The sequence below is a fragment of the Cebus imitator genome, unplaced genomic scaffold, assembly GCF_001604975.1.
Source record: "Cebus imitator isolate Cc_AM_T3 unplaced genomic scaffold, Cebus_imitator-1.0 Scaffold345, whole genome shotgun sequence".
Taxonomy (NCBI): domain Eukaryota; kingdom Metazoa; phylum Chordata; class Mammalia; order Primates; family Cebidae; genus Cebus; species Cebus imitator.
The window spans coordinates 1,419,319-1,445,010 of record NW_016107660.1 but is presented as its reverse complement, the minus strand read 5'-3'; the positions used below and the strand labels follow the sequence as shown (position 1 = coordinate 1,445,010).

General features: G+C 37.2%; 1 protein-coding gene and 1 pseudogene across 2 annotated transcripts in view; one reads left to right on the top strand and one right to left on the bottom strand.

Annotated features, from left to right (window-relative positions):
* Window positions 1-25,692, top strand: part of CEP128 (centrosomal protein 128) — a 458,914-nt gene that overhangs the window by 376,921 nt on the left and 56,301 nt on the right. For both annotated transcript variants that reach the window (XM_017505934.2, XM_037730456.1), the window contains exon 21: window positions 20,698-20,721. In XM_017505934.2, coding sequence (XP_017361423.1) covers window positions 20,698-20,721 — 24 coding nt within the window. The remainder of the gene's footprint in view (window positions 1-20,697; window positions 20,722-25,692) is intronic.
* On the bottom strand, window positions 17,249-17,919 carry LOC108287493 (annotated as a pseudogene).

The window sequence follows — 25,692 nt, the reverse complement described above, 5'->3', positions numbered from 1 at the left end:
AAAATCATAAAACTGTCTTCCAGAAGTGTTCAGTGTGGATTAGATTATCCCAGAAGGGAGAACTAAATATTTAATTCCAATTTACAATGTTAGCAAATCCTCATGTATCCAAATTGAAGTCAATTTTATTTACTCATTATCATGTTATAATTATGTATAACAGACATTCTGCATTTTATGTTATTCTCCTCAGGGGTAGAGGGTGTTTTATTTAGCTCTAAACCCTTTACAGTTTCCTATAAATGAGGTACTCCATTTACTTATTAAACAAACACTTATTGAGCACCAATTCTCTGCACACCACTGTACTAGGTGCTAGGGATACAAAGGCCAAGCTGTGTATATGGATGGCTTCTTGCCCTCTGTATCACAACTAGTGAAGACTATGAAACCAGTGTTTATAATAAAATACTCAAAAATTATATTAAAGGGAAAGTGTAAGTGACTGTGGGAACATATCATAAGAACATCTGTCCTTAATGTGTCATAGGTAAGAGTAGGTTGTTGGAAGTAAAAGGGGATTAAGTACAGTTGAAAGTAGTTGAACTGGAGTGGGGAGGCCATCCAAGAAGGCTTCCCAAAGGAAGCCAATGTTGGACTGATAACTAGGAGTTAGTTAGGCAAGTTTGCAGTGAAGATAAAAGTTTTAGGCAATGGAAAGAATAGGGGAAGGCACAATTTCATGTTTAAGCAACTGAAAGGTCAGTATGTTGGAATGTAGCATCTGAGAGAAGGGCAGCAAAATGAGAATTTTTAAGGAGACAGAGATCTAAAGGTCCTCATAGAAGAGTTTGGACTTTACCTTCAGTATATGAGAAATCGGATAAGGGTTTGAAATAAGAGAACAATATGATAAATCTGCATTTTAAATAGACAACTGGCTGTAACGTGAAAAATAATTAGAGCCAGGCAAGACTGAAACCAGGGAGACTGATTAAGCAGACATTTGTGAGACTCTTGGCAACAGATGATGGTGACCTGGATTGGGTGGTAGCAGAGAGCATGAAGAGGAGTGGGTGACTTCTTAGTATGTTTTAGAATTTAAAGTCCACGGAACTTTGAGATTGGTTGTTAGGAAGTAAAAAGAAAGGAGTTAAGAATGATTCTTGGGTTTCTCAATTTGGCAACTTCACAGGTAGCTCTGCTCATCAGTGATATAGGAGGAAACTGATCAGTTCAATTTTTGATATTTTGAAATGCCCAGGTAGTAATGTATGTGATATAGAAGGTATTTGATCTGAACATGCAGAATTTGATGCCATCATATCTGTTGTCCATATCATAGGAATGATACTAAAAGTCATATAGCAAATGTGAACTCGCAGGGGAAGTATTTAGAATGAGAAGAAATGAAATCCTAGGCCAGAACTCTAGGAAACACCAACATTTAAACAACAGGCTAGGGATGAAAATCTTGCAAAGGAATCTAAGACATAAAACAATTTCAGGAAGACATAGTGTTACGAAGCTTAGTAAAAGAATATTTCAAGGGGAAGATCGTTAACAGAACTGAATAAGTATTTGTTAAATTCTTGGATCCATTTAGCTATGGGGTTTAGGTTTCAAAACAATAATTTACCTTTCAGTGAACTGTAATTTCCTATCATACCTGTCAATAAACTCGCACGTCTTTCACTTTTCTGGATGTCCACTACTTAGCACAGTGCTTATCTTAGTAGGTACTTAGTAATTTCTGTTTACTAAACAAACAACAAATGCCACCTGTTGGTCTCTGATTTATATAGCCCCTATTCCTGGATCTCCTCAAGATCCACCCATTAAAAAACACCACCAATCCCTCTCCTGCCCTAGAGCTCATTTTATGTTTAAATTTTTTGGGGAGAGACATTCAAATTCTGTCATTCCTGTACACACACACACACACACACACACACACACACACACACACACACGAGTAATTTGACATGAGTGGTAGTAAGCAGTAGAAAAGGATAAAATGACAGGGGGAGGGGAGCCGCAGGGAAGAAAATGTTTTCAATCTTCAGAGGAATCACACACAATGGAGACAAACATATTTGATGGTGATTTTTAAAATACAGCTTGTAATTACCAAAATTCTTCATTGGAGCTTAACATTGTCTGGCTCTTTTTTTGTGTGTGTGTCATTCACTTGCAGTTACAGTGTGTGCTGCTCCTCTTAAAAACAAAGTATTGTCTTTGACTATAAATGTGTAGTGCAGTATGAGTTCTATTTGCGTATGGGTTTGAGATACATTGAAACAAGCAAATCCCATTTTTATTCCTCTCAAGATACACGAAACTTTTAAATAGACACACAAGGTAATCCATTTTCCCTCAATTTAGTTGAATTGTATTCAGTGACTTGACACCTTGCTGGTGATGGCTGATAGTGGTAAGTGTTGCTGCTGTTTTGTGTTTTTATTTTTTTAAATACCAGTCTACCTGGTTCACCTTTCCCCATGTTGCTTTCTGAATCCTGAAATGCAGAGCACACCGAGAGTTAGTATCATGCTTAGTTATAAAGCCTTCACAGTGGTACCTATGACAGTCACTAAACAGAGTATATACAAAACTCATATACCCTTATTCATACGATAACTTACTGGTCATCTCTCTTTTTATTTTGTTTAAAATGAATCATATGATAACTTCCAGTCATCTCTCCTTTCATTTTATTTGAATGAGTTAAAACTAGATGATTATAAACCTAATTTTTACTATTCATTTTCCTTTCTCACTCAACCATTGGTACGTTATTTTGTATCAGCACAAGATACAGCTATTGTTAAAGAGGAATAATAATAATTCTGATTTTATAGAAATGTTGAGAGGATTAGCTACAATAAGAAATGTGAAAGCTTTGGTGCCTGGCAGGCCACAGTAAATATTAATTCCACACAGTGACTGTTTACACCTAATATGTGTCAGACATGATGCTGTGTGTCTAGGGATAAAGCAATAAACAAGTCAGAGACGGTCTCTGCCCCCAGAGGGCTCCTCCTTCCCACTTCCCCCACCTTCTGTCCTTGCCCTTTCTCTTACCTTTCCCCCTGCCATGGTCAACTCTGAAATTTAAATTCATATTTTGGTCAGATTATGCTGAAGGAAGTAGTATTATGTCTTTGGCCAGCTGCTAAATATAATGAAAAATTGAAAAAAAAAAAAAAAAGTCCTGACATGGCAATATTTAAATTGATTATTGGGCTACATATGAATATCAATCTCATTATTTTAGGAGGAGAAAAGAAACATTTTAGTTGTAAGACCTGTAATCTAAATGTTGTCACAAGTATTTCTGGACACATTATTTGGTACCATTATCTGAAATTTTATTAGAAATGAGCTGAATTCTTAATTTTAAAAAATGGGTTTACAGATTTTATATATATACATATATTAATATTTCATATAATATAGAATTTAATTACAGATTTACATATGTTATATGATATAAAAGTCTATAATAAAACATATAAAATATATAAAATCTTGAATATATATAAGTGACTTGTTTTTCTGAGACATTTCAGAAGCTCTGCCCTGAAGGATATTAAGTGTCATTAGTGCTGTGCTGTTTTTTTAGATGACCCATAGTCATATTTAATTATCGGCTGGCTTTTAAAAATAGTCTGGAATCTCCCATTTGAAGGGTTTGATTTTTTTTTTAGTACTGTTTTAGGAGTGGAGGAACAGGTATTCGATTTTGTTTTTTGTCACCTCAGTAGTGCTTAGGCGAAAACATTTGAAATGAACAGTAAGGAAAAGATAATCTTTTCCCCGGCCATTATTTATTTCAGCTACTTACGGAGTAGCCTATGGTGTTTCAAGGAAAAGAAAAATAGAATATAATGTCTTGGTTCTTTTGGAACAAGCCTAATAAATGTTAATATTAGGGTATTACAATATGAAGAATGCCAAGGAATCGTTGTCAGGCACAACAGTTGGAGATAAACTGGGCAGGAAAAGCCACCAAAGAATGTGACTGTCATGAGCAAATAATTTAGCCTGCCAGAAGCTGGCAAGATACATGTGAACCTCTCAGTATCCAGTAGATAGCTAATCCTCCTGGTAAGGAAACCATGTGAGAACTGGGCTACTGATTGACCAGCTGGATGGATAATTTCTGTGGTTTTGCTGTCAGTCTTTCCTGCCAGACTGTAGAGTGCCCATAACCAACACTTTTAGCCATTGCAGGTGGAAATGAAGGAGGGGGCAGCTGCACGTCTCTTTTAGACTTCCCTCAAAATTGCTTTAGAAGGATGATGGTGACAGGGAATGCTCTGCTCTCATACCAGATCTCAGAAAGAATGAAAGCAATTAATTTCCCCAGAAATTCTCATTGTCTTGGGAGATACTAAAGTACATTTTTAGAGGTCTGAATTTGAATAAATTGATAAATTGGGATTAACTGTTTGAGGTTTTATTAAACTAGAAAGTAATACAGTCCCTACTTATCCCTAAGATAACCCCTGAGAGTTATAACGGAATTTTTATCATTCTGGAAACTAAAATGTAATGCCCACGTATTCTTCTCAAGGCGCAAATAACTATTTGTCTCTATGTCTTCTTCTAAAATATGATTTAAGAATAATTGTTCTAAGCAATGGTATAAACAAAACAAAATACAGTGTTGTGGGGATGGAAGGTTGGGCCACCCTTTGCCACTTTCAGGCAGTGGCGACTTAACAGTTCATTAGAATCTCTGCTTTCTCAAAAGGTGAACAGGCTTACCAAACTTTAAATTTGGTACAAAGTTCCACCAGAAAAAACACGTTAGCCATCCGCCTTGGGGTCAAGCAGGGTCTTAGCCAATTAGATTTACACTCTTAAATTGACTATGTCAAGAGTCCTCATGAGAGCAGGGACCCACTCTCAGTAAAATGGATTCCACTGAAATTTTAGTGATCATTAAACTTTATCACTCTGTTTTGCCTGGAATTTCCAACTTAATTTAAATCCCAATTAAATTTAATACCAATTAGATTTATGACAGTATAAAACTTGAAAATAGAATACCCTGAGAAAGAAGTATTCTTGTATCTGAATATATCAAAGTTGATTGACTAGCTCATTTTCTTTTGATAATAAAAAATATAAAAATATGCCTGTTCTGTTTATCCAATGGGATGCAAAGCACAAATCTTCAGGACTCAGCAGTCTCCTTGAATCAAGCTTCTAAAAAAGCTTCTAAAAAAAAAACAGATGTCATTTATTGTTAAAATGCAAAATCAAAGCATAGTATTTGAGCTCAAAAGCCCCAATATTTCTCTGCGACAGAAAGTTTACTAAAAAAGTTAGTAGAATAATGGCCAGGCATGGTGGCTTACGCCTGTAATCCCAGCACTTTGAGAGGCCTAAGAAGGTGGATCACCTGAAGTCAGGAATTCAAGACCAGCCTGACCAACATGATGAAGCCCATCTTTACTGAAAAAAAAAAAAAAAAAAAAAAAATTGCTGGGTGTGGTGGCACATGCCTGTAATCCCAGCTCCTCAGGAGACTGAGGCAGGAAAATCCCTTGAACCTGGGAGGCGGAGGTTGCAGTGAGCCGAGATCATACAGCTGCACTCCAACCTGGCTGACAGAGCGAGACTCTGTCTTTAAAAAAAAAAAAAAAAAAAAAAAAAAAAAAAAAAAAAAAAAAAAAAAAAAAAAAAAAACTGACCTAGGTGTATTTTACCGAATTGGTAAATTCCTCCCACAAGAAGGAAGATGATTTGACACATCTTCATACATTATCTTTTTTACAGTTGACTTTGGGAAAAGCAACACTTCCAGAAAACATACCTTGGTTCCACTCTTAAGAGTCCGAGCTCTGAGCCCTGTGGGCATTGGGGCTTATGGAGTGTATGTTTTCTTGTTTAAAAAAAAAAAATCTCAACGCTTGATGATGATTCAGTCTTATGCTTGTCTGGGAGCTTTTGCCAGTCTCGAGTCAGTGGTCACCCTGTAATTTGGGGCGATCTCATTTGTGTTGCAGAATGTAAGTGATCACTTCAAGATCATTCCCTGTAATGTTTTACAATACGTTGCTTATACATCTCACAGCACATCCCTAGACAGACCTCAAATTTGGGCAAATATCCATGTTAGTCCATTTTATCGTCTATCTCTAGATAACAATGACAATTGTGAAAAACAATATTCTAAGTAATGACTATAGTGTGCAACAGATTTGGAAATAAATGCTCAGCAATAATACTTTTCTGGTTGAAACACATTTTCATTGACTCATGGAACAAATCTGAGATCCTAAGTACCAATAATACATGATTAAAAGAAACTAGTTCTCACTTCTAAGGCCATCCCCCCTCCTAACCCTCTAGCTGATTTTCCAGAATATACAGAAACACTGCAGAGGATTTCCCCAGTCTGGGATCTTGAAAACTCACTTATTTTATGATTCCGTCTACTAACAGATACTTCCTTAGCACTTATGGATTCCTGTCAGGATTGTGCTAAATCGAAGGGTGATGGTCTGTGTATCAAAGAAGGAAAAAATCACACATGAAACCAAGCAATTCTGTGTCATACACTGTGGTAAAACTGCTAAGTCTATGTAAATTATTCCTCACAACAATTCTGCAAGGCACATAACTACTATTTTTATTTCATGGATAATGGTCTGAGACTCATAGCTTCCTCAGCCAGCAAGTGGGAGAACTAGTACTTGTATTTGAACTTGCTTGACTTCTATACTACCGCACTTAAGAGCGCTGAAAAAACAGAATCTCTTCACCTTTTCTTGTTGTTGTTGTTCTGATTTGTTTAGGATCCTCGCCTCTTTTAATTTCTTCTATATATTTTTTTCCTTCTTCTTCAATTTCAGCTTTCAACCAAGTTCAAAATGTTCTGGCAAAAATTAAGGCAACATTAGAACGTTTCCATAAATTTTAAAGTGTACAAAAAGTGATAAAACTAAAAAGTGCTGGAAAAATGACTACTAAGCATCTCCTCTTAAAACTTTTAACTTTTATCGAAATCAGTGATTATTTTACTTTTTAAAAAGTGATTTTAAAATGCATTCCTTTTCCAGAGTCTCTGCATTACACGTACCATTCTAGATTTAATTGGTTAGAAGTTTCATGTTTACTGTTAAACGTGTGAAGGCTTATTAGCATGTTAATAAATAACACGTAATGTCTGTTAACGATATTTTGTATTTGCCCATAAAGTGAAATAGAAAATATTACCTACAAGAGATTCCATGCCTTTACTACATTCTGGCTGTAATTGAAATCCCTAGTTCTCATTTCACTGTGAGAAAAGAACTAATAAATTGTTCACGAATAAAACATGGATTGAAGCACAGAAGCCTTCTATGGGCTCAGTGATGAATCTGAACTGCTGCAGTTCAGATCGAAAAGAACTAGGGGACCAGCACAATAGAGGTGTCATTTAGCTGCACAATATTATAGCTAATTAAGTTTAGGCCTTTGCTTTCCTCAGTCCTTTCTTTTGCTGTTTCCCCAGTGGCATTGACTGCATGTTTTTCAGACCCAGAAGATATCAGACCCAGAAGAAGTAAAGAGTTGCAACTTACTTAGAAAAGGCATATGGCAGCAATATAATATCCCCCAAAATGTATACAAATAATGATTTTTTATTTGGGCATTACATTTTATCCATACAGTATGTTTTATGACACCATTACCTAATGTCTGTTAAAAAATGAGGTTCTAGAAGTCTGTTTTGGCATATTTTAAGAAGAGGCTCCAGAGCCCGGTGCATCCCCTAACCTCTACGACGTAAAACCACAAACTTGCCGGATGCTAATTAAAAAAAAGAGTTTATTGTCTATTTGCTCACAAAACTGCACTGTATGCATATGGTATTTCCATTAGCTCCATTTTGCTGAGCTGTTAAGGAGAAAACACACACACACATACACACAGTCACACTCACTCTCTCTCTCTCTTTCTCTCTCTCTCTCTGTCATGGTTTAATTTGTTTTTGAGGTTAGTATAGACTGTTTTGAGTCCGTTGGAGCTGGATTACAGACCAGGCCCCCACCCCACCCTCCACATTTAATCACAGTGTGGACTTCAACACACTTAATGTGTTTGAAATCTATTTTCCTGACTTTAAATGAGTGAAATTGTTGATATCCTCCTACCTACCGGAAGGTTTTGTGAATGTTAAAAATAGGAACATATAGGCCAGGCGCAGTGGCTCATGCCTGTAATCCCAGCATTTTGGGAGGCCGAGGTGGGTAGATCACAAGTTCAGGAGATTGAGATCATCCTGGCCAACATGGTGAAACCCCATCTCTACTAAAATTTGAAAATTAGCCAGGCGTGGTGGCAGGTGCCTGTAGTCCCAGCTACTTGGGAGGCTGAGGCAGGGAAATCGCTTGAACCTGGGAGGTAGAGGTTGCAGTGAGCCATGATCATGCCTTTGCACTCCAGCCTGGTGACAGAGCAAGACTCTGTCTCAAAATAAATAAATGAATAAATAATAAGAACATATGTTAAAAGTACCCAAGGCAAATTTGGCAATTAAGTTTTCAGTAAATAGTTTTGATTTATATGGTACTAGTAATATAAAGGGATCTTTTCATTAATAGCCACATCACATACCAGCATCCTTTTTGTTCTTGAAATTAAGGAAACCCATTCCTATCCCAGGACCTTTGCATCTGCCTCTTTAGGTTTCAGCTCAAATACTACCTCTTCATGGGACATACGCTGACCGACCTGTCTAGGGTATTTTTATGTTATGCAATATTATTCTTGCTTTGATTGTTTTCAACCAAATAAAAATGTAAAGACCACTTTCAGTTCATAGGCCTATAAAAACAGGTGCCTGCCTGGATTTTGGCTGACCCCTGATTTAGAATGAACTAGTTTAAAGGTTAACTGGCATAGAGAGAGTCGAATAAGAAAAATTTTTGACTTTTTCCTCAAAGAATAAATTTCTGTTGGTAGAATTTGAAATAATTTGATAAATGGAAAGCAAGTATCATTTTGAGTAATGAGACTTTTCTGAACTTCCACAACGACACTGCGTCAGCATTTCATTATCCACAGGTGAGGTTGTGAGTGCTGACAGTAGCTCTCATTTCTGGTGAAAACTGCCCAGGTAAGGCTATTAACAAACTCTCGTCCAATTTAGTCCCTTATTTCCTAGACTTTGGAATTTAGGATCACTTACTTCCAGGGATGATTTTGAAAGCAATGTAGTTCAGGACGCCTTGAACTAAATCGCTACTCTTTACTTATAATCCTGAAAGGTAAAATGGTTTAAATTTAAAGTAATAATTTCCCTCAAAGTTGTGACTTTAATTTGGGTAAGGAATTACTTGGTGGACCATTTTATAGGCACTACATCATATCATTTTCTCTAAATGCAGAAATTTAGAAATTTGTTTGAGATTATTGTAGTCAAATTAGTGCTGTTTTTATAGCTATTACCATTTATAGCATTTTCAATTACTTTAAGATAATAGAGCTTTCCAACTCTTTTTCGTAACTCATATCTCTCTCAAACAGCCGAAACTACTGTTTAAACTTTCACCTTGGGAAGATGCTAGTCAGACTGCAGTGAGAAATCAGAGTGAAGCTCAATTTGAAGAAAAAGCAGTTAAGTATTTCATAGGTAGGATTATTTAGGGTATTCGGAACTGAATTGTCTGCATACAGCTGCTCTATTTTAGTGCATGTAGGATAAGTCAGCCTTCATGTGTGCTTCCCAGAAGTGCCGCTAAAAACTTAGTTGTTGGTTTTTGTTTTCTGCCATTGTTCTTAGAAAGAAGAGTGCACCATTGATAATCAGAGGGCAGATAATCTGAAGTTACTTTAAATTCTTTAGCCACATTTCCCTTCTTAACCTGTGTGTGTATGTTAGGAAATGGAGGTTAATAATAGTTTTAATCTCAGTCAAACTGAATTAAGAAGCAAATAAAAAGCTACCCAGCCTCAGCCATCGTATTAGTTTAAGACTTTCTGCTTAGATGTTGATCATCCTTATCAGCAACCCCTCTAGTGTAGAATGCTGAAAGGTAACTGGACACAGAATGAACATGGGAGTGAGAGGCAAGAAAGAGTCTCCATTACAATGTTCCTTGTGCATTAGTTCCTGTAAATGACTCTGCATGTACATTATGATGTGGATTACTGGAATTGCCCAAAGGTAAGTAATTTAATTCCCAACGTGGACCGTTTGCTTATAGCATTTAATGACTCAGTTGTGTGACCTGCATGATAGTCAACAATGCAGTGCTGTAATTGAAAGACTCAGGAGGACAGGGCTTGGGAGGGAGGACTCTGTGGTTACATGGGTTTCCTTGTAAATTTTTTCACCTAGAAGCCTAGGAGATATGTGCCCTTCCAGGAAACAAAGGAGATGTCAGCCTCAGGAAGTCTCATTAGGCCAGCTATATTCAGTGGCAGTCAGATACATAGCCCTTTGTGTACCTGAAAATGAAAGCGTACCCTCTTGTTTTCCACAAGTTCTGCATGACACAAGCCTGCTCATAAATTATACCGTAATCACTCTTACAGTACAATTTGCATGGAGTTCAGAGCGTATTCCATTGATATATGACTAATCTCACAAGTGGAGTCATGTACTTTATTTTTTTTTTAATGTAAATCCTTGAAAAATATATGGTGTGTTGGTTTCTGACTTGTTGGCTTTCTCTCTGTACTCCCTAATTCTTCTTTCTCCATCTCTTTATGGGACACTCAGTATTTGAAATTGCACTGGTTGTCATTTGCATTGCCCCTAGCTACCATCATAGTCTTTATTTTATCTGCAAATAATTTTTAGTTGTTCTCCAGTTCAGAGGTCACTCATCTTTGTTACCTGTTACGAGAAGTTTCACTGGAGAATTTGGCAGTCCCTGGAGAAAGATAATTCTATGTCACTTGCCCTTCATTTTGTCTGTAGTGATACTCTGTAGCACACACCTATGTACCACATTGCATTGTGCTTTACAGAGAGAATCTTGAAATGATTCTTTATTTTAAAGGAAAACAAGAAAATCTATTGCTTTGCTTTGTGATTTGAAATTTAAATGGTAGTCTCAGACTTTTTGGTGTCAGTTTCATACAGCTACCTAGAACTACTTATAGGGATTTTAAATAAAACCCTACCTTGCTTCTCAGGCTTTATCTTCCACTGTGAAATCTGTCCAAACAAACTGACCCTCATTTCTTTTTTTTCCTTTTTTTTTTTTTTTTCTAAGGCAGAGTCTCATTCCGTCGCCAGGCACCAGGCTGGAGTGCAGTGGTGCGATCTCGGCTCACTGCAACCTCCGCCTCCCAGGTTCAAGCAATTCTCCTACCTCAGCCTCCCCAGTAGCTGGGACTACAGGCGTGTACCACCATATCCAGCTAATTTTTGTATTTTTTTAGTAGAGACAGGGTTTCACCATGTTGGCCAGGATGGTCTCGATCTCTTGACCTCATGATCCGCCCGCCTCGGCCTCCCAAAGTGCTGGGATTACAAGCGTGAGTCACCGTGCCTGGCCTAGGACCCTCATTTCTATATCTTTTTCTTCATCTTTTTTCTTTACTTCACTTGCTTTCACCACCCCTGCAAACCCATACACATACCCCACTTCAATATAAATACAACTGCAGCCTTCCCTGAAAATGTCAAAACTGAAGTATAATGGTCAGTAATCTATTCATAACAAAACCACAAACTAAAACACCAACCAGAGAACACAGCAGAAGAAAACTACAGAAGAACAACTGGCTGCCCTCAGGTCTCTGTCACGGCAATGGTAGTAAATGAGAAAACATATTGGAAATGTGGATCACCCACTTAGAGTCTGTTTTAAAATCCTGTGAATGTTTCTGCTTCTGGTTCTATCAGAGATTTGCCAAACCCAGGATGAAAATCGGGCAACAAGGACCATTACTGGGCCTCCCTGTAGACTGGAACATGACATATCGCTTTAAATTGGCTTTTCTGCCTAAGTCAAAATGTTGTTGTTGTTGTTGTTGTTTTCTTGACAACTTTTCAGACAAAATGTTTAAGCCTCACTGTTTTGTTTTCCTTCAATATGTGTGTTGTGTTTAGACACTGAAGTAGGTTGTTTGAATAAGTACATGAGCAGCTATTGAAATGAATTAACAGAAGTTGACTACAGGTATCTAATGATGGCTAGAGTGAACACAGAATGATTGGGAAACCAGAGCAAGCTGCTCCAGTGCCACCCTGGAGTATTTCATGTATAGACTAACTTCTTTCACTGACTTTTAATACATAGCATACAATTTTATATATAAATCACAGATGCAGTTGGTCTATTCAGAGCCAACTTATGGTATATTTTAAAGCTTTTTTTTGATGTTGCTGCATTGAGATTGTGATTTTTATCCCTATTTTGTTTTATTTTAAATCACTATATGAAATGCTGATTTTTTTGTGTGTGATGATTAATCAAAGCCTTTTTCCTTTCCATTATCTTAAAGTTTGGCAAAGAATACTATTTCAAATATATTCGAATAATTTCAAATAAAATGATTTCTAGCTCTTTTAATTATTTAAATATGATTGAAAAACTTTTAATATGTGATGATTTGTCTTGGGGAAATGCTGAGAAGAAAATATATACATACTTATATTTCATTCTACTGGCTTCATTTAGGAAGTAGCAGGTAAAGTGTGAGTGTGGATTAAACAGAGTTGACATTGAGAGGAGGAATACCATGCAGTGGTCTCTTTGGGTGAAGCTAAGTGGATTTTTCTTCCAGAAGAGAGGCTTTGTATTTTAGAATAGGGATGGTAGGGAGTCCTCATTGTGGGTTTTTCTTTTTGAAAATTGTATGTCCATCATGGTCTTTAAATCCCAGAGAAGTTGCCAGAATTATTCAATACTCTTCAGGTTTCTAAGACTTGGAAAAGATAGAAGACTCTCGTTATGTTTTTATGCCAGTATTATGCTTTTTCATATGCTAATGATATATTCAGAGCATTCTTGGAAAATGCTGCATTATTGTGATAAAATAAAGTCACTACACCTTTCAACTGTACTTACAAGAGGCAGAAGAATTCTTGTTATTTAGACCTATAAGCTTCTAATTCATCTCTGAGATATGATGGATGAATCAATGCGGCTGATTAGCTCAGCTGAATCAAATAAATTTTTAATGATTAGATATTCTGATAACCAATGATCCATTTAATGCTCATTTCCTAACAGCCTACAAATACTTGTTCATCTCCAGTGATGCTAATGAATTTTCCTTGGTTCATTCTTAAATTCTAAAGTACACTTCATTGTGACGTGGTAGCAAATGAATGTATACAGCTTAAGGCTAGTTACAAACTGTATCCACCCAATGGGTTCACCTTACCAGCTGTTTAGATAGAGTCCATTTATCAAGACATGGGAATTGCAAAGGCAAAAGAATAATTCACACAGAGCCGGGTATGCAGGAGACCAGAGTTTTATTATCAGTCAACTCTCTCTCCCCGAGCATTTGGGGATCAAAGTTTTTAAAGATAATTTGGCAGGCAGGGGCTTGAGAAATGGGGAGTGCTGATTGGTCAGATTGGAGATGGACTCTTAGCGGGTCAAAGTTAGGTATTCTTAATGTCTACTGTTTTGGGGTACAATGACAGAACTGGGTGGGCCAGATTACCGGTCTGGGTGGTGTCGGCTGATTCATCCAGTGCAGGGTCTGCAAAATATCTCAAGCACTGAGTTTAGGTTTTGCAATAGTGATGTTATCCCGTGGAGCAATCTGGGGAGGCTCAGACTCTAGGAGTCAGAGGCCTCATGACTCCTAAATTGTAATTTATTTATTTTTTTATTTTCTTTTTTCTTTCTTTTTTTATTTTTTTTTATTTTTGAGACGGAGTTTTGATCTTGTCGCCCAGGCTGGAGTGCAATGGCGCCATCTCGGCTCACTGCAACTTCCTCCTCCTGGATGCAAGCTATTCTCCTGCCTCAGCCTCCCTAATAGCTAGGATCATAGGCACTCACCACCATGCCCAGCTGATTTGTATATTTTTAGTAGAGAAGGGATTTCACCATGTTAGCCAGGCTGGTCTCAAAATCCTGACCTCAGGTGATCCGCTTGCCTCAGCCTCCCAAAGTGCTGGGATTACAAGTGTGAGCCACCATGCCTGGCCTAAATTTCTAATTTTGTAGCTAATTTGTTAGTCCTGCAAAGGCAGACTGCACCCCAGGCAAGAAGCGGGTCTTTTCAGCGAAGGGCGTTATCAATTTTGTTTCAGAGTCAAACAGTGAACTGAATTCCTTCCCAGAGTTAGTTTGGTCTACACTCAGGATTGAACAAGGACAGCTTAAGGGTTAGAAGCAAGATAGAGTCCGTTAGTTTTGAGTTCTGTCACTGCCATAATTTCCTCAGTTATAATTTTGCAAAGGCGTTTTCAAAACCTCATTAACCTCAAAAGTTAAAATCCATCTTTTTATAGTACAAACGCCATAGGCTTCCCCCAAAATAATTTGTATATTGGGGGAAGCCTATAGCATATGGCTTCTCCCTGCCTGATCTGTGAAACCCAGAATAAATTAAAACATGATGTTGGCCGGGCACAGTGGCTCACTCCTATAATCCCAGCGCTTTGGGAGGCCCAGGCAGGCAGATCATGAGATCAATAAATCAAGACCATCCTGGCCAACATGGTGAAACCCCGTCTCTATTACAAATACAAAAATTAGCTGCGCGTGGTGGCGCGCGCCTGTAAGTCTCAGCTACTCGGGAGGCTGACGCAGGAGAAATTGCTTGAACACAGGAGGCGGAGGTTGCAGTGAGCCAAAATCCTGCCTACTCCAGCCTGGCACCTGGAGACAGGGCAAGACTCTGTCTCAAAAAAAAAAAAAAAAAAACCCATGATGTCTAGCTGCATTATTTTTACTTAGGAAGTGTGATATTCACTTATCGGTAGGAACAGCTATTAGCGCCCCTGCATTGTAATTGAATGTCTATGCAGTGACTGCATGTACAGTCATTAAGAGTAAACATTTTTTAAAAACAATTATTTGTTGTCAATTTAGGTGTTTCTTAAACTTTCCCTTTCTTACAAGTAAAGAACAATAGAAGAGGTACTAACCAATCACATAGAAACAGTAGCAGTAAAACAGGATATTTCCCAGAAAACTCTTTTTCCTTTTTTTGAGACCAAGTTTTGCTCTTGTTGCCCAGACTGGAGTGCAATGTTGTGATCTGGGCCCACTGCAACCTCTGCCTCCCAGGTTCAAGCAATTCTCCTGCCTCCGCCTCCTGAATAGCTGGGGTTGCAGGCATGCACCACCACTCCTGGCTAATTTTGTGGCGTTTTTTTAGTAGAGACAGGTTTCTCCATGTTGGTCAGGCTGGTCTCAAACTCCCCACCTCAGGTGATCTGTCTACCTCCGCCTCCCAAACTGCTGGGATTACAAGTGTGAGCCACCACACCCAGCCTTGGAAACTCTTTTCTTCCAAATATTTGAAGAAAAGTTTTCCTTTGTTTTTTGTTTAACCCTGCACTCCCACTTAGAGTTTTGCATTTTTACTTCTGCCCTGTAAGAGCCCTTAGTTATAGTCATAATTGTTTATTTTTTTGTTACTGAGATTTTTTATCTAGACATGTTTCATAAAGGAGAAATAAACACATTTTATGTAATACAATAATTTATTTTTATAATATTCTTATGTCTTATTTTAGATGTTTTTGTTTGGAATAAAAACACTTGGAGGCCCATGGGTAGGCTTCAGAGAGTCTGCATTTCTGCATATATATATATTTCTGTATATATATATACAACAAAAAGTATATATATATATATACAAAGTTATATATGTGTGTTGTGTATAATGCACATTTTCCTAGGGAGTTTTATCAAGTTTTATCAGACTCTCAAAGTCTATTACTACAAAATAAGAGCCACTGATTTATTAAAACCACCTGAAATAGCATGGAAGTATCTTCATCACATCCTGGAGGTGGTCTTCCTTTTATTCTTCTCACAATGCTTTTCTTTTCAGGATCAAGCCTTGAGAATGTGTGAGGAGTGGGGTTCAGGGATTGGTGGGTTGGAGGGGTGTGTGGAGTTATGAACCTGCAGGTTGAACTTTAATCAGTTGAAATGAAAATTGTGGATTAAAGAAAAAGGGAAAAAATTACAAAGGCAGCTCTGGGTAGAATGGGAGAGGTTATAGAGATATAATTAATTTTGTTGTAATTATATGTTCATTCTAGGATATAAACTGGCTTTTTTTTTTTTTTAATCATGAAGCATATCAAAGCTACAATATTGGGCTAGGTGCGGTGGTTCTTGCCTGTAATCCCAGCATTTGGGGAGGCCAAGGCAGTAGGATTGCTTGAGCCCAGGAGTTCAAGACCACCCTGGGTAACATATGAGACCCCCATCTCTACAAAAAGTAAAAAAAAATTAGCTGAGTGTGGTGGTGCACACCTATACTCCCAGCTACTTGGGAGGCTGAGGTGGGAGGATCACTTGAGCCTGGAAGGTAGAGGCTCCAGTGAGCTCTGATTATGACACTGCACTGAATGACAGAGAGAGATCCTGTCTCAAAAANAAAAAAAAAAAAAAAAAAGAAAGTAAAGAAAAAGAAGCTACACTGTTGTTGGCTTATTTTCTTTGAGAATAAGGATACATAGTAGCATAATTTTTTATATAAAGATATATAACTTTGTCTACCAAAAACAATGTCAACTACAACCACTTAAGTTTTCAAAATGCATTTTTTAAATTTTAAAATCAAATTAGTTCATACAGACTAGCAATAATTTCTCTCTACAGCCTACAATTGAGACTGAAAACTCTAAATTAGACAAAATCACTAATTGACAACAGTGGCTGGTACCTTATTAGCTGTGGTCGATTGGCGAATTGAATGCAAGTCAGGTTAATGAAGTAAATTTTCTACTTCTCTAATTTCCTCTTATTTTTTGACATACAAATTTTTTATTGAAAGCTATCTCAGTACCATTTTGGAATAGAGTGGGTTATAGGCAAACAAGCATAACTACAGTGGATTCAAATATATTTATTTATTGACCTTCATATTTTAACAAAATGGAGTTGTCTTGACCATATGAATCCATAGTCACATAAACTAGGCACATATTTCTTTTTTTTTCTTGTTATTATTAACAAGCAATATAATCAAAAACAGAAACACAACGACCGTAAAGGTTAATAAGTCAAACTGCTGCTGCATGTACCTGGGGTACCTGCTCATTCATTACAAGGCAGGACGTAGGCACATGACTGTGCATTTAGGTATATATGTAACCAAGAAGAATGAGACAAATGGAAAACACTGGAGAAAAGAAAGTGTCAAGAACTTTTCATCAGGCAATCCCAAAGCACTCTGCTCTTTTCCTCTTCTTTGCCTCTGTATCCTTTGTTGGTTCCAGTTCCAGCTGAACTTGTGACAATCCCAAATCTCTCCTTCCTCTTTTTCAGTTTCTCATCATCTTCAGACTTTCTGGAGATTGAAGAGACATTCAAACCAAATCTTTGAGCTCTTTCCTTTAGCTTATCCAAGTTAACCATAGGCTTGTTATCAGATGACAGACCTTTTGTTGGAACTGAAGAAATCCCAAACCTAGCTACCCGAGCAGCTTTCTTACTCTCCAAGCTCACAGGTACATTGAATCATTTGGCCCCATTCTGCATTCTCTGTCTGTGGTATTTCAGATGTAATTTTCACCACTTTCTTCTCTGCTCCCACATCGACAGTTTTTTCAGGGGGTTCTTCCTCTTTGACAGAGAGCTCTGTGGGCTTTGTTTCTTCTTCCTCTGTTTCACCTCCCAGTACATCTTTTTCATTTGCCTCCCCTTCAGCATGTTCTTCAAGATATGCCTGGAGTCTGTGGATAAGGTCTTGCTTTATTCCCTTGGTCTCCAAAGCAAGACATTCTTGCTTTAGTTCAGCAAGCTTCAGTTTATGGAGCTCCACTGTCCTGTTAACCCTCCAAACTAGGCACATATTTCTTACAAATGTTTAAGTAAAATGAAGGTAGTAGCACATAACTTATAATGCTATCAGTTCATCTTTGCTAACACTAAGATATGAATCAAGACAGTTTAATTCTGTTCTCATATTATATGAAATCACCTATTTCGAGTCAGCTCTAGGTGTGCTTTTAAAATATGTTCATCTTAACTAATACCAACCCACAAACTCATGGTATAGGGAAAACTTAAAGCCCAAATGGGACTGCAAATATTTTCAGCCTTCTAAGATGGTTCATATAACTATGATATGCCCAAAGGCTGTTTCTGTCTGTATAAGGCATCTAATGAGGTTATGTTCAATCAGCAAAGGATATTAAAGTATTGCTGAATGGTTTTTGTCCCAGATGCAGTATGAATAAGATGGCTGGCAACAATAGATCAAAGTCCCCTTGAGGCATCATACGCATTTATTATGAAGCACTCAAATGTGACAATATACAAGTCACCAACAAAATAGCAGTTATTTTATGAAAATTATGAGGGTAAGGGTGAGGTCCTCTTAAGTATGCCAACAAAATGCAATTAAACAGATTATATTGCTGGAAACAGTCTGCTTTGAGCTGAATTTGCATAATGTATTCATTTAACTCATGCCCACATAGCTAAATGTTTACAGGGTGGAAATGTTCAACTGTTTCCCAGTCTCATTGTTGGAAGTTAGTTTGCAGAAGCCCTCAGAAGTGAGCCCTCTGTTTCATGTGATACTGAGAGAATGCCAGTGGGGGCTGAGTTCATTCCGCTTCTAAGTGTCATAGGTCTATTTGGGTCCCTGCAGGACTACAAGAGACCTGGGCTGAGTCATTCTCTACACCGTATTTCTCCATTTACTTCTGTATTAGGCTTCTCTTAGAGGGACAGAGTTAATAGGAGATATATATAAAGGAGAGTTGTTAAGTATTAAGTTACATGATCACAAGGTCCCACAGTAGGCTGTCTGCAAGCTGAAGAGCAAGGAGAGCCAGTCCAAGTCCCAAAACTGAAGAAGTTGAAATCCAGTGTTTGAAGGCAGCAAGCATCCAGTATGGGAGAAAGATGTAGGCTGGGAGGCTAGGCCTGTGTCACCATTCACATTTCTTTGCCTGCATTATATTCACTGGCAGCTGATTAGATTGTGCCCACCAGATTAACAGTGGGTCTGCCTTCCTCAGCCCACTGACTCAAATGCGAATCTCCTTTGGTAACGCCCACAGACACCCAGGGTCAACACCCTGCATCCTTCAATTCAATCAAGTTGACACTCAGTATTAACCATTATGCTTCTTTAGATGATTGATTGATTTTATTTATTTTTTTTTTTAAGATGGAGCTTCACTCTTGTTGCCCAGGCTGGAGTGCAATGGTGTGATCTCGGCTCACCGCAACCTCCGCCTCCTGGGTTCAGGCAATTCTCCTGCCTCAGCCTCCTGAGTAGCTGGGATTACAGGCATGCGCCACCATGCCCAGCTGATTTTTTGTATTTTTAGTAGAGACGGGGTTTCACCATGTTGACCAGGATGGTCTCGATCTCTTGACCTCGTGATCCACCCGCCTCGGCCTCCCAAAGTGCTGGAATTACAGGTGTGAGCCACCGCGCCCAGCCGATTTTATTTTTTAAAATCTGGATTCCACATATTTCCTCCAGTTCTTTGTTTTGCTTTTATTTTGATATGTAGTCTTGCTCTGTTGCCCAGGCTGGAGTGCAATGGCACAATCTCAGCTCACAGCAAGCTCTGCCCTCTGGGTTCAAGCAATTCTCCCATTTCAGCCTCCTGAGTAGCTGGGATTATAGGTGCACACCACCACACCTAGCTAATTTTTGAATTTTTAGTAGAGAAGGGTTTCGCCAGGTTGTCCAGGCTGGTCTCAAACTCCTGACTTCAGGTGATCTGCTCGCCTGGGACTCTCAAAGTGCTGGAATTACAGGCGTGAGCCACCTCGCCCTGCCTCCTCCAGTTCTTAAAATGAGAGAAAACAAAGACAAATGGCCTCAGTCTTCCTTAAAAAGTATGGTTTTTCATTTTCTTAAATCTTCACACTCTGCTTTCTGTCATATTCAGTCTTTATTTGGTAAAGACTTCCTGTTTATAGACGTCACCTCTGGAAAGGCTTGAGAATACAGCTGTGGAGTTGAGAATACAAATGTTTTCTTAATCATTTAGCTTTTGATGCCTCCTTATCAATGACCCCCTTAAAAGCCAGTCCTTCTGTAAACATTCTAAGATGCTCTAAACAATGAAGACCTATCTGGGCTCAGGATTGGATGCATATGCCATATCTTCTTGACTTATTTTCCTGCCTTGTTTTCAATAATGATTTACTCATTTATTTTAATTGAAAAAACATCTGAATTTTACCTTGCTGTGGAGGCCACATTTTTCACTGTATATGTAATTAAGAGCTAGTGTATGCGCTTAATTCCTTGTCTGTATCACTACTCTTGTCTAGTTGTGATTCATATAATCACATCTAACATTTTATATCCTTATCAATAAATTTACCATTGCGAAAGTAGTAAGATCTATTCCTTTTAGTAACTTGTACTAGAATTGTAGTATTTACTGTTAAACTCAATAGTCCTAACACTAAATGAGATGAAAAAAGATACAGTGATTCTTTGATGACTGTTTTTCTGTTATAGAGATCATTCTGAGTAGTTCTCATTTTTTACATTTTTAAAATAAATTATTAATAATAGATGGTAAATTGAATACCTGTAAATTAAGTAAACTTGAAACAATTTTTAACAACCTTCGTTTTATAATTATATATCATGCTTTATTTGCAGGACCGTGTAATTGCGTTAGAAACGGTAAGTTGGGGCATTTTCTTTCTCCTTGTGTCAGAATTACTGCTGTCTCCTGATGTGGATTTCAGAGCACACCAAAGGAAGCAGTTTCAGAAATCATTTTTAAAACTACATCTAAGATGTCAAAGGGAAAAAGGAGTTAAACTGTATCTAAAAGGTATGTGGATATAGACTTTAAAATGAAAAAATAAATTAAAATGTGAGCATATTTAAGTGGTCACATCTCTCAGGACTTCTGACGTCAAGATGTATTAATATATGAAAAACATAATTAGTTTAAATATAGTCAATACTTTGTGTGTTTTTTATTGTAGTTTACAATCACTGAAAGGATTGATAAGAAACTGTGGTTAGGTTGCTATTTATCCTTTCAAGTCTAAGTTTTTAACATTCGTTTAACTTATTTTCACCAGTATCACAAAAAGAATAGTAAAAGCATGCCAACTTTTTCTGAATAATCTTACTTGTAGGAATGTACTATTAAGAAATAATTTTTCAAGTTCATAGATGTAAAGACTACATATATACAATATTTATTGAAAAATTATTTGAAATTTATTCAAAAATTATTTTTGGCCTGACGTAGTGGCGCAGGCCTGTAATCCCAGCACTTTGGGAGGCCCAGGTAGGCAGATCACCTGAGGTCAGGAGTTTTAGACAAGTATGGTCAACATGGTGAAACCCCATCTCTACTAAAAATACAAAAAAATTAGCTGTACTTGGTAGTGCATGTCTATAGTCCCAGCTACTTGGGAGGCTGAGGGAGGAGAATTGTTTGAACCCCAGAGGCAGAGGTTGCGGTGAGCTGAGATTGCACCACTGCACTCCAGCCTGGTGACAGAGTAAAACTCTGTCTCAAAAAAAAAAAATAAAGAAAAATTATTTTTAAATTATAAAAAGGAAAACCAGGGCCAGGCATGATGGCTCATGCCTGTAATCTGAGCACTTTGGGAGGCTGAGGCAGGTGAATCACTTGAGGTCAGGAGTTCGAGACTAGACTGGCCAATGTGGTGAAACCCTGTCTCTACTAAAAATACAAAAATTAGCTAGGAATGGTGGCGTGTGCCTCTAATCCCAGCTACTCAGGAGGCTGAGGCAGATTCGCTTGAACCTAGGAGGCAGAGGTTGCAGTGAGCAGAGATTGTGCCACTGTACTCCAGCCTGGGGGACAGCGCAAGACTCTGGCTCAAAAAGAAAAAAAGGGAAATCAATTTATAGTTTGTCAATAAAGTTATGGTTCCATAGAGTAAGGAATTTCCATCCAACATGCCACAGTGGTTATGCAAAAGCTTATAATATTAAATGGAAAAAAATTCAAGATATAAAATTGTGTGTACCTTAATGATGACATATAGGCATGTAAAAAAGGAACAAAATAGAGTAACTGCAACACTGATAAGTTAGATAAGAATTATGGATTTTAATTTTATTCCTTTCTGTTTTTCAATTATTTGATGAAATACTATGCAGCCATAAAAAGTCAGGTTTTCAAAAAAGTAAATATTGTCATGCTAATATGTGAAAAAGTGATGTAAGATATATGAAGTGTGACAAAAATATTAAATGTACATATTTTACAATTTAGGAGACTAAGAAAATATATAAAATATTACAAATATCTTAGTAGTGGTGATTTTTTTTCTTCTTATATTTTTAATAAGCAGGAAAAATTCTTTAGATAATAGGGTTAATAAAAAATGAAGTGTTTGTGAGCATGAAGAGAGGAAAGATGCTTACGACATTTTAGTAATATGCAAGCAAGTGATAACTGACAATGCCCAGACCTATGGATGAATAGCTTCTTCCTGAGATTTAACTGGGCCATTTAGAAAGTACACTAATCTCCGTTTCAGTATGATGACATTGTTGGTGAATAAAATGTTTAGTGTTCTTCCACATATATTTTACTTAGCCTTAGAAAGTGTCTTGCCAACAGAATTTGGCTTGTGAATTAAATGCTCTTTTTAAAAACTTGAACAAAAACAGAATTTTGAGTTTGAGGACCTGGATTTGACTTACAAAATGCCACTTATACAACCTTTAGCAAATGACTTCTTTCTTGATTTCTTCATCTGTGAAAAAGTTTATTTAAATTATTTTATCAGGTTATTTTAAGAATTAAGAGAGAAAATACCTGTGAAAATATTTAGGACCAAGTATATGTTATTGTTACCATTATGTGATTGATTGTTACTTTTTAATCATTTGAATTCTACCTATATACTATGCAAAACTGAAAATTTTATCAGCAACAGTGACTATCTGTATTTGTTAATTTTTTTATTTATCTAATCTCTTCACTAACAAAGAGATTAAATAAATAAAGATTCTATTCTATAGGAATAGAATCTTAAATGTCCTATCCTAAAGGTTCCTGTAAGAATAAAGGTAAAAATAAAAAGTCATCATGGGGAAAATTAAATGGATTAAATGGACTAGGTATTAAACAGCAGTAGTTTTTTGATAGTTTCAATTTGAAATGATTATAAATAAAACCATAAAAATTAAAATGCTCAGTAATAGTGTTAATGATCAAATATTATGAAGTCCTTTGATTTCATATGACATTTTAAGGAACGGAATTTAATGTACTTGGCAGACTATTCAACTGATAAAATACTTTACAGTTTATAAAATCAAATATGCTGAAAGCCATCTCAAGAACATTTATTATTCTCTCTCAAGTCAGCACTTAAAACTTAGAAAAATGTTGGTGATCCATATTTGACTGAGTTGTTATTAAGAGTACAGACGGTACTGTATGTAGGATATATATCATGGGGATATCAATCTCCAAATGTCTGAAATTTCACCATTCCATTAGGAGTATTTATAATAGATTGATTTTAGCGGTTCACTAGTTATAATACCCAAAAAGAAGATTGCCTTTTCATCATAATAAGAAAGTCGGCTTAGCTTGCCACCAGTTATCTATATGCTTAGGTACAATCACATACCTACTTTTTCCTGTCTTCCTCAACTTTTCCCTCGCTTTCTTTACTAGCAGGTAAGCTCCTTGGAGTAGAAACTGCATTTTATTCGCAAATGCATTGCCAGGGTCTGTCAAAAATGTTTGATACATAGTAGACAATCAATAAACATTTGTAGAATGAAGAAATGAGTGTCAAACTGAATATATCTCAAACTCACATAAGACTGTGCTTAGGAATAAACAGCATTAGTCCAGTAGTTGCAAGAAATTCCCCAGAAGCACAGCAATGTATTCTTTATTTACTAGACTTCCTGGTTAGTACTATATTCTATTTGGCATTTCACAGAAGCTCTAACCGTCTTCAGTAAATATTAATGTAAATTTTTTCTGGGATGGAACCACCTCCAGCCAGAATAGAATGGGTTGATTCCCTAAATATAGCTAAGTGATTACATGGAAAAAAAAAAAACTTGATTGAGAGCCCCATCTCATGGGCCCTGGATGGGACTCAGCACTGGGCTCAACATGAGGCATTGTGTTGATACCAAGGAAGAGAACAGGAAAACAAATTGTGATCAGTGCCTTCAAGGAATTTGTACTCTAACTGAGGAAGGAAGATACATTCATTTAAATGAATTAATGATGAAAGGTAAAAAGATTTAAAAAATACAGTACATGAATGAAAAAAATGATGCATTTTGCAGAAGCTATTTTGAAGAAAAGATAATTGTAAAGAAAATTGAGGCATCATTGTGATGTGGGTTCACTGTGAAAATCATGGATTGTGCAGTTTGAGGTCATGATAAGGAGCTTAAATTTATTTCAGAAATAGGAAGAATCAGTAGAGTCAGGTCGAAAGAGCCAGAGAAGTCTTTTCATGTTGCATATGTAATGAAAGTCTAAAGGCAGTAATGAATAAAAGAGTTTGTTAAAAGGATTTTTTAAGGTAAAGTCATGACTCCCATACACATATAAAATGAACTCATGACAAATGTGTTTATTTAACTCATTAATTAATGAGGGAATGAACAAGAAGTTACAAATGACTCAAAGCATTTAAAGAATCACTCATATACAGGCACTACAGAGTGCTGAAATGTATTTTAAATAAAGGCAAAATTGGCTTCTTCTACAATGGGGAAGGAAAATCAATGGAACCCTACCAGACAAAATTTATTGTCTGTGAACAAAAATCATTTACATTGCAATCAGTTATCTGCAACTCATAAAGTTATCAATAACTCAAAGACAACGAGAAGTCAGAGATCCCACAGAATCAGAAAACCCAGAAGGATGTGCTAGGCAAAAACTAGTTACTGAAGATACCTAGTCAGTTTTTGTTCCATCCCAAAGCCTTTTCACATTTTTTTCCCCTGTAGGTTCATGGGAGATAATGTATAGAGCCATAGACAACAGTTTGAGAGAGTAATAGGAGACATTCTGGAGTTCTGAAATACAAACCAAGCAGTTTAGATTTGATTTTTTCATATCAGGGTTTTGTATTTTTTTACATCAGGGATCTTTTATCTCAGGATCTAAATAGGTCCTTCCCAAATGCCAGTTCGTACTGGTCAGTAGCAGCTACTGAAACATTGTGTTGGGAAGGATTTTTTTTCTGGTTGCTCTTTCAGAAAGAGTGCTGTGATCACCTTACGTTTTCTGCCATATACATTACAAGGTTAGGAGGTAGAAAGTAGGAGCACAGGTATTAAGCCAGCAGGGTGCCATTGGCGGCTTTCAATTAGGGATCATGGTGTGGTGTGTGTGGTCTATAAATGTAGTGACAGTGTGCAGGATGATCTGGAGTAGGGATAGACTGCAAGTAGGAGGATGGAAAGTGCACACGGGAGGTAGTCCAACCTTAGAAATGTGTTTGGAAAAGCACAAGTAGGGGCAGTTTGGTGCAAGAAGGAAGACTCAAAGCGCATGCCCTTGTTTAGAGAAGGGAACTAGCAAACTTGGTAAGTGGGAGGTCTTGGGAGAAAAGCAAATATAGATACTACAGTCAGGGTCCTTTCGGGAAGTGAAAGGGATTATAAGGC